General features: G+C 41.9%; 1 protein-coding gene across 1 annotated transcript; it reads left to right on the top strand.

The window, feature by feature from the left end:
• Positions 1–343: 343 nt before the first annotated feature.
• On the top strand, positions 344–6724 carry LOC127539016 (zinc finger protein 91-like). The gene has a single exon (XM_051962956.1). The coding sequence runs from the start codon at positions 718–720 to the stop codon at positions 3739–3741; it is 3024 nt and encodes a 1007-aa protein (XP_051818916.1). The 5' UTR covers positions 344–717; the 3' UTR covers positions 3742–6724.
• Positions 6725–9052: the final 2328 nt, after the last annotated feature.

The following is a 9052-nucleotide window of genomic DNA, read 5'->3' as shown; positions in this document are numbered from 1 at the left end:
TTGTGTGAGAAATATATATGAGAGGGACTAACTCAGGAGTTCCATCTCTCCTCAAATTTAATTCCAATATGAGACAAAAACCTCTTTTTCTACTATTTGCAATCAGACTATCCCCTTCTCCACCCTATCCCTGCCATCCCAATCCTTGTCCTAGCATAATGTAAGAGATGCTATATTGTCATCTTTCAGAATAGCTGGAAGACTACAAGATTACTTAAAGTCACAGGTATTCAATATATCTCATGACCTTTGGAAGTCTATGAAACAGTGACTATTTCCAGCTGTTCCTTTTCTTACCACACTGGCAATAAAGTATTTATATAATGTCTTTTTCTTTCAGATCAAAATAGTAGTCTTCAGACCAAGAAGACAATTCTAAAGCAAATCATTTTGGTGGAAAAATCATCCCAGGAAAGATCCTCAAGAGATCATCCCAGGAATTTTAAGTTTAGAGAAGTTGGCAGTTATGGCAAGAGGATTAACAGACATCAGGGCAACCAGAAGAGAGGCTTAAGGCAAGGAAGGAAAGTTTCTAATAAGTCAAGAGAGCGTGAATGTGTATTTAGGAAAACTTTCCATCAAAAATCAGTCCTTCAGATACAAAGGAATGTTCCTTCAGAAAAGAATCTCCATAAATATAATCCACATGGAAATAGCTTTAAATTATATTCAGACTTGAATAGTTATAATGGAATCTCCTCGGGAAGAAAACCTCATATGATTAATGCTTACAACAAGGCCTTCAGTTACCATTCAGACCTTATTCGATATCACAGGGTAATAGCTAGAGAAAAACCCTATGCATCTGATGAATTTGGCAGAGTCTTCCAGCAGAGGCGACACCTTACTCGACGTTACAGAATTCGACCTGGAGATAAACCATATACGTGTGCAGAATGCGGGAAGACCTTTAGTCGAATTCCCTATCTTATGCTACATCAGAGGATTCATACTGGAGAGAAGCCCTATAAATGTAATGTCTGTGAAAAAGCCTTTTGCCAAAGAGGACATCTCACTGAACATCAGAGAATTCATACTGGAGAGAAACCCTATAAATGTAACATATGTAAAAAAGCGTTTACTCAGAGTGGACATCTTACTGAACATCAAAAAATCCATAATGGAGAGAAACCCTACAAATGTAGTGAATGTGGAAAAACCTTTAGCAATAAATCATCCCTTATTCTACATCGCAGATTTCATACTGGAGAAAAACCATATAAATGTTATGAATGTGGGAAAGGCTTCACCAATAGCTCAGTCCTTATTGTGCACCAGAGAATTCACACTGGAACCAAACCCTATAAATGCCACGATTGTGGGAAAGCCTTTCTTCAGTATATAGGCCTTGTAGTCCATCAGAGAATTCATACTGGAGAAAAACCTTATAAATGTCACATATGTGAAAAAGCCTTCAGCCAGAGTGGACATCTCAGTGAACATCATAAAAGTCACAATGGAGAAAAACCCTATGAATGTAATGAGTGTGGGAGAGCCTTCAGCAATACCTCATCCCTTATTCTGCATCACAGAATTCATACTGGAGAAAAACCTTACAAATGTAATGACTGTGGGAAAGCCTTTAGTAACAGCTCAGTTCTTACTGTCCATCAAAGAATTCATACGGGATCAAAACCGTATAAATGTCTTGAATGTGGGAAGGCCTTTCTCCAGTGTATAGGTCTTATTGTACATAGGAGAACTCATACTGGAGAGAAACCTTATAAATGCAATGTATGTAAAAAAGCCTTCAGTCAGAGAGGACACCTTACTCAACATTTGAAAATTCATAATGGAGAGAAGCCCTACAAATGTAGTGAGTGTGGAAAAGCTTTTACCCAGCGGGGACACCTTACTGAACATCGGAGAATTCACAGTGGAGAGAAACCATATACGTGTAATGAATGTGGTAAAGCTTTTAGCAATCACTCACACCTCACTCTCCATCACAGAATTCACACTGGAGAGAAGCCCTATAAATGCAGTGAATGTGGAAAAGCTTTCAGTCAAAGGGGTCACCTCACTGAACACCAAAGAATTCATACTGGGGAGAAGCCTTACAAATGTACAGAATGCAGCAAAGCCTTTAGCAGCCGTTCACGGCTCACACTACATCATAGAATTCATACCACGGAAAAACCACGTAAACGTCGTGAACGTAAAAAAGCCATCCCCCACGATGTGGACCTTCCTCAGTGTCAGAGAATGAAAACTGGGGGGAAGTGTTATAAATGTACTGAATGTAGCAAAGCCTTCCGAAGCAACTCTTCCCTAGCTCTTCATCAGAGGATTCACAGTGGAGAAAAGCCCTATGAATGTAGTGAATGTGGAAAAGCATTTACCCGGAGAATATACCTTACTAAACACCAGAGACTTCATAATGGGATGAAAACTTATAAATGTAGTACATGTGGTGAGAATAGTACTCAGTGTACATGTCTTCCTCAACATCAGACAATTCATTCTAGAGAGACACCTTCCACGTCTGGTGATTATTCAGAAACCTTCAATAATAATTCATCTCTTACTCCACATTCCAAAAATCATAGTAGAAAAAAATCCTTTGAATGCTATGAATGTGGAAAGCCTTTCAGCAGTCGTGCAGGCCTTATTGTACATTTGAGAGTTCATACAGGAGAGAAACCATACAAATGTAACACATGTGAAAAAGCCTTCAGTCAGAGAGGACATCTAACTGAACATCAAAAGATTCATAATGGAGAAAAGCCCTATAAATGCAGTGAATGTGGAAAAGCCTTTAGCCGGAGAATGTACCTTACTCAGCATCAAAGAATTCACACCGGAGTTAAACCTTATAAATGCAACATATGTGGTAAGGCCTTCACCCAATCTTCAGGCCTTACACAGCATCAAATAATTCATTCTAGAGAGAAACTCTACAAATGTAGTGAATGTGGAAAAGCCTTCGGTAACAGCTCTTCACTTAACTTACATCAGCAAATACATGTGGAAGAGAAACCTTATAAATGTAATGAATGTGGAAAAATTTTTAGTAATCAGTCATCTTTTAATCTACATCAGAGAACTCATACTGAAGAGAAACCCTATATATGTAGTGAATGTGGAAAAATCTTTAGCAGCAATTCATCCCTTGATCTGCATCAGAGAATTCATTCCACAGACAAACCCTATAAATGTAATGAATGTGGAAAAGCCTTTAGTCAGCAGGGAGGTCTTGCTCAGCATCAGAAAATTCATAATGGGGAGAAACCGTATAAGTGTAATGAATGTGGGAAAGCTTTCATTTATAGTATGCAACTCACTCGACATATGAGAACTCATACTGGGGAGAAGCCCTATAAATGTAGTGAATGTTCTAAAGCCTTCAGTGAAAGCTCATCCCTTATTGTCCATCAGAGAATTCATTCTGGAGAAAAGCCATATAAATGTAACGGATGTGGGAAAGTCTTCAGTGCACAGGGGAGCCTTACAAACCATCAGAGAATCCATACTGGAGAGAAACCTTATAATTGCAGCGAATGTGGGAAATCTTTCAGCTCCAGCTCATCCCTTGCGAGACATAAAAGAACACATACTGGGGAAAAGCCCCATAGATGTCTTGAATGTGGGAAAGCCTTTACTCACAGGTCATCCTTTACTGTACATCAGAGAATTCATACTGGGGAAAAACCCTACAAATGTAGTGAGTGTGGAAAAGCTTTCAATGAGGGAAGAGGACTTCTTCAACATCAGAGAATTCATACTGAAAAAAAATTCTAGTTCGGTGATTTTGGGACAAACTTCCCCCAATTGGAAAACTATTTGGCATCAGAAAATTCATGCTTGGCAGAAAAATATTACAAATAATATGCATGTGAAAAGACCTTGTGGATTAGTGCAGGTATCAGAGATTTCATAAAAGAGATGAACTCTTGTTATAAATACCAGGAAGTTTAAGATTTGTTAACTTATGTATCTGAGAATTATGATAATTAGTTTTTCATTTGGGAATTGAGAGAAAAAAAAGGTTTCCCTAGACATTTGCCTCTTCCCTACAACACACCTGGCCACAGTACATTTGTATAGATCCAAGTAAGAGGTTCAAGGTGTGAGACCTAGCAGCTGTTGGCCTCTTAGCTTTCTAGAATAGAAAAAAAGGAATTTGTTCCTTAAAACATTTTAGTAAGATAACACAGGAAATATAAAGATGCTAATAACCTGAATTTCTACTGAGATATATTTATAGGCAGTTCTGTTAATTGTGAGCACCAATTCACATCATTTTTATTGATGTACATCTAACAGTTCTCAATGGCCATCGTCATGAAACCTGATTGATAGCTTGTTCTTCGGAATCTAAAAGAAGATGGGGGGGGAGTGTATATGGATCTTATAATTTGGGGATGTATAGAGGAAGGGTGATGGGAAGTTGTTCCAGAAGTACAGAAACTCAATAGTGAGTGGTGTTTGTGCACCTCTCCGTGGAAATGAAGGATCTGGCAGTTATTTAACAATGTGGAGTAGAACCCAAATGAGACAGAAACTGTCATTCTGGGCTCCCCAAAGTATTCTTCATCCTGAAGTTTTGGGTGTCCTTATTCTCAGAGCCCTTCCCTGTTTTAGACTTTCAAATTATCTTGATCTTCCCCTCACATTTCTTCACAGCATCTTAGATGTATCAGCATGGTTAATTTGCATTCCGAATTAGGGTAACTATGAAACTCTTCTATCCCTACAGGCAGTGTGAGTTAATTAAGCTGAAGAAATCTGCCACTGGTAATATCTTAGCTTCTACCACAGATTTCAGACTTTTAAGGGAGATCTTTGGAGTTGCTTCAAATCACAGTATCACCTACATAAAAGGGCAGCTTGAGGATCAAATATGGAGGATTGTGTGCTTTCCTTAGGGCCCTCCGGGGACACTGCCCTAGAGAACTGTAAACAGGAGCTTTATTAGGGGTGTGACATAAACAAGTGAATTGATCAAAAGACAGTTAAAGAGCATAGAGACTTCCTGGAGAGGCCACACTGGAAGGGAGGGTCAAAAATTCTTTCCAGCTCCCAGGAGAGAAGGGAGTTGCTGGAGTTTCAGGCTCAGGCTGCTCAAATCACCTAAGTCTAATGTTTCTCTAGCACTGACTGTAGCAACTTTGGGTGACAAGGACAGGACCAGCAGCCTTTACCTGTCCTCTGGAAGTTTCTCAAACTTTAGAACTATGGACACCCACCAAAATACCAGGGAATGTTTAGTGGAGAGCATCTTCTCAGGGAAGCTCATCTTTCTAGCATGGGGTACTCTCTAGGGAGAGCAGGCCTTTGGGAAAGGAGGTTGAGTTGTGGGACAGCCAGACAGTAGGAGAAGGTCTGTAGATCTCGGGGAATTTAGAGACAGTATATCTGAATTCATTGAGCACTCAAGGGAGGTGAAAATAACTTGCATGTCTGACTTTAATTGGCTTTATGAATGTCTTTTGTTCTCCCATTTTGGTCATTTCCAAATCCCAATTGAGCTCTTCTTGAAACAAGAAAAGCATGAGACCAATGATAGTTCAAACAGAATGTTTTACGTATTTATATACACAGACATATGTTTTTATACATACATAGACATTCCATGCCTTTCTACAGAAAGGGAAGGACTTGGTTGTGATTTCTCAGAGTTAACCTTTTTAAAATTTCTACTGCTGTCATCACCATATGCTTTTTTTCTCATCTTAGTCCGTTCATAAGTTATTCTTATGTTTCTGCATTCCACGTAATTTTAGTTTCTTAGAGCACAACACTACATCCCCTTGCCTTCATATACCCAGTGGGTTTAGCTTGTCCCCAAATGTCAGCCCTGCACTGACCACCTGGCTGGGTCCCAGCTGCCCAGTTCTCACCCGCCTCCTGCAGATCTGCAGTATGCTTCAGGGCGGCTGGGTGGTACAGTGTCAGGAGCACCTGATCTTAAATCCAGCCTCAGACGCTTGTGAGATATGTGACCCTGAACAAGTCCCTTAGCATGTTTGCTCAACTATAAAACAGACATAACAGCACCTTCCTCCTGGAGGTGGTGGTGGGGATCAAATAAGGTAATATTTGTGCAGCACTTGGCACAGCATGCTGACATGCCTGGCTTGTAGGAGCTACTGGAGAGATGCTTATTCCCTTCCCTTCTCCTCTGCCCTTCAGTGGGGAGAACCCATGAAGGGCCATAGCTGGAGAGCCTTTGTACCGACCCATGGAGACACCAGTAGTTACCAGCCCTTTGGTAGATGAGAAAGACATCCCAATGGCAAAGAACCCACCCCTTGCATATGCAGAGAAGAAAACCTAAATCTTGGGGGTTAAGTACCTCCCCAAGGACACATTAAACAGCAGAGTATCTGATATCAAACCTCGCCCTCTTTCCACAACACCCATCCGAAGGCCATAACTGAAGGGGCTCAGGAGCCAGCTTCTAGGATGTGGGAGAGCTGCATAGGCAGCTCCATGGACAAAAGGAATGGACTCATTGGTACCTTAGAGTAGGGGGAAAGAGGTACTTTGGCTTCTCACAGATGCATCCAGAAAGGACCTGTTCCCACTGGGAAAAGCCCAGTAGGATCGTCCCTCTGTCATTGAGCTGCCCTCCTCACGTCCCTTCCCTGGCACCCAAGTGGAGGTATTAGCATGCTGCTTTGGTTGTGCTTTTCCCTTGTTGCCCATATCCTTGGATACATCAAAATCTCCATTGTGAGAGTGAAACTGTGCTGTAATAAATGGCCTGCTGCTTTAAGAACGTATCACCTTGTCTTTTTCTGGTAGGAAATTTGTGAGTTTCCAAATGTTAACATCTTCCTTGTTTTGCTGAGAGAAGATACTCCCATGGGAACTGGTGAGCAACAGTGGGCACCAGGGAGAAGCCCTCCCCATCCAGTTCTCTCCAGATCAACAGAATATTAGGATCTCACCCTGAGCCAAAAGTCAGTTCATTTTGCTTGTTTCAACGACTGAGGAAACAAAGGTTCCTTGTGGATGATTGTGAGTTACATAAAGAATGGATAAGCTTCCACAGTATTGAGGTCTTCAGCAAAGTGCAGCATCAGCAGCTTCCATTCTCCAGCAACATCCTCAAGTGCTACTGATCGGCTGTGATATGGAGGAACCAGTACCTAGCTTTAGAGAACTGGGGGTTTTCCTTCCTTACAGAAGGAAACTACCAAAATCATTTCCCCAGCTTCTTCCCTCAGTAAAAGTGGTTGAAAAGACAGGGATTTCATGGGGGCTTAGTCTATGTGCTGTGACTTATCAGCCAATCCTTTCCCTAATGCCCTCTTGTTGGTTCAAAGGCTTAAATGCACTAGAATTACCAGTGGGTCAAAGGGCATTTATTCTTAAGTGCTTACACCGAGTGCCAGGGATGCAAAAAAGAACAAAAACTGCCTTTGTTCATGTTTTAGTGGAGGTGACATGTAACCCTAATCCTATTTCACATATGAGAAATATATAGTGTAGCTAAAAGCAAATCTCAGAGCAAAGGCACCAGAAATGACTAGCACAAGGTAGGATTTAAAGAGTTTCTGGAAGGAAGAGTTTGTAAAGAGACTGGAAATGTAGAGAAGAGGCAGATTGTGAGACTTAAAAAAAAAAAAAAACCAGAGGATTTTATATTTGATCCTACAGGTAATCAGGAGCAATTAAGGTTTATTGGATAGGTGGGAAATGGTCTGATATGGTCAGATCTGAACTTTAGGAAAATCCCTTTGGCACCTAAGTGGTCACAGAAGAAGACACAGGCAGGGAGACCATCAAGAAATCTAGGACAGTAAACCAGGTGAAACATGAGAGCTATGTCAATGGAAGGAAAAGACTCTATAGGAGAATAGGTGAAATGTCACGGTGGAAGTGACACAACGGCAACAGACTAGACAAGTAGAATCAGTCTGGGATGATGGTGCCTGCCACGGTGATAACAAAGCTGGGGAAAGGGGAGGGCAAAGGTAGCCCTGTTGAGTTTGAGATGTCCAGTTTGACATGGCTTAAAGGTAACTGGTGATTGGAGGCTGGAGGCGAGGAGGTTAGAACTGGGTAAATGAATCTGAGAATTATCTGCACAGAGATGATGAGATACTGAGACAGACAGAGGCAGAGAGAGAGAGAGAGACAGAGAGAAACAGAGAGAGAGACAGAGACAGAGACAGAGACACAGAGACAGAGAGAGAGACAGAGATGAATCCAGGATAAACTCAGGGGATATCCACACTAAGGAGATACCTGGGAATGCATTCCCCTGCCTGTAATCCTGTAGAGTTTAGAAGCTTGTGTTCAGTACAACAAACATTAAGCACCTGCTGTGTGTGAGGCAATTACACAGCTATCCAGGCTTATGACATTACCCTGAGTGGGGCCCTTCCACTAGGAGGAAAAACCTGGAGTTTGCTACTAGTCCAGGAAAATTCCTCCTTAGGGGATTCATCCTTTCTGGGATCGTAGGCAATTGCCCCATAACTAGGAAACTGAATAGGGAGCCAGGAAAACCCACGTTCCATTTCTGCCTCAGACATTTAGTAGCTCTGTGAGTCTGGGAAAGTAACTTTACTTCTGATTGCCTTCATTTTCTCATCTGTAAAACAGGAATACTAATCACGCATACTGCATAAGGTTGTGTTTTATGAGAATAAAATGAAATGTGTAAGGCAATCTTGTGCTAGTAGAAGAGGAGGCCCTCCGTTTTCAGAGACTGATGCCTGATGAAGATGTCTGGGACCAGGTGAATCACCCTTCCTTCAGTGACCTGGCCAGAGCCCTGCAGAAGAGGGTGGATATTGTGGTTTTGATGTACAGCTGATATGATGCACCACTCCATGGTGGACACATTCAAAGCCCTTCTAGCCATGTTTAAGAAGGGGAGCAGGGCTGAATCACGGCCTCTCTGGGATGGAGACTGGGGCCTCCAGTGGTCCCTTTCCCGAGACCCTCTCAGTGGGGGTGGTGGGCGTGGCTTCTCCCTGATACTGTTCTGGAGGATCTGTCTGATGTAGCAGCAAGGCCTTGGCAGGTCTTTACTTCGTTGGATTCGCTGACTTTTTAGCTAACTTTGGGATTTCCTCTCTCTGTGCTGTGTGCT

The sequence above is a fragment of the Antechinus flavipes genome, chromosome 5 (assembly GCF_016432865.1).
Source record: "Antechinus flavipes isolate AdamAnt ecotype Samford, QLD, Australia chromosome 5, AdamAnt_v2, whole genome shotgun sequence".
Classification (NCBI taxonomy): domain Eukaryota; kingdom Metazoa; phylum Chordata; class Mammalia; order Dasyuromorphia; family Dasyuridae; genus Antechinus; species Antechinus flavipes.
Note: the sequence above shows the minus strand (reverse complement) of the source record. Positions and strands in the feature narration are given on the sequence as shown.

What these genes read in the sequence shown, in the direction of transcription:
- LOC127539016 (XM_051962956.1), top strand. Translation starts at nt 718, where the DNA reads ATGATTAATGCTTACAACAAGGCCTTCAGTTACCATTCAGACCTTATT.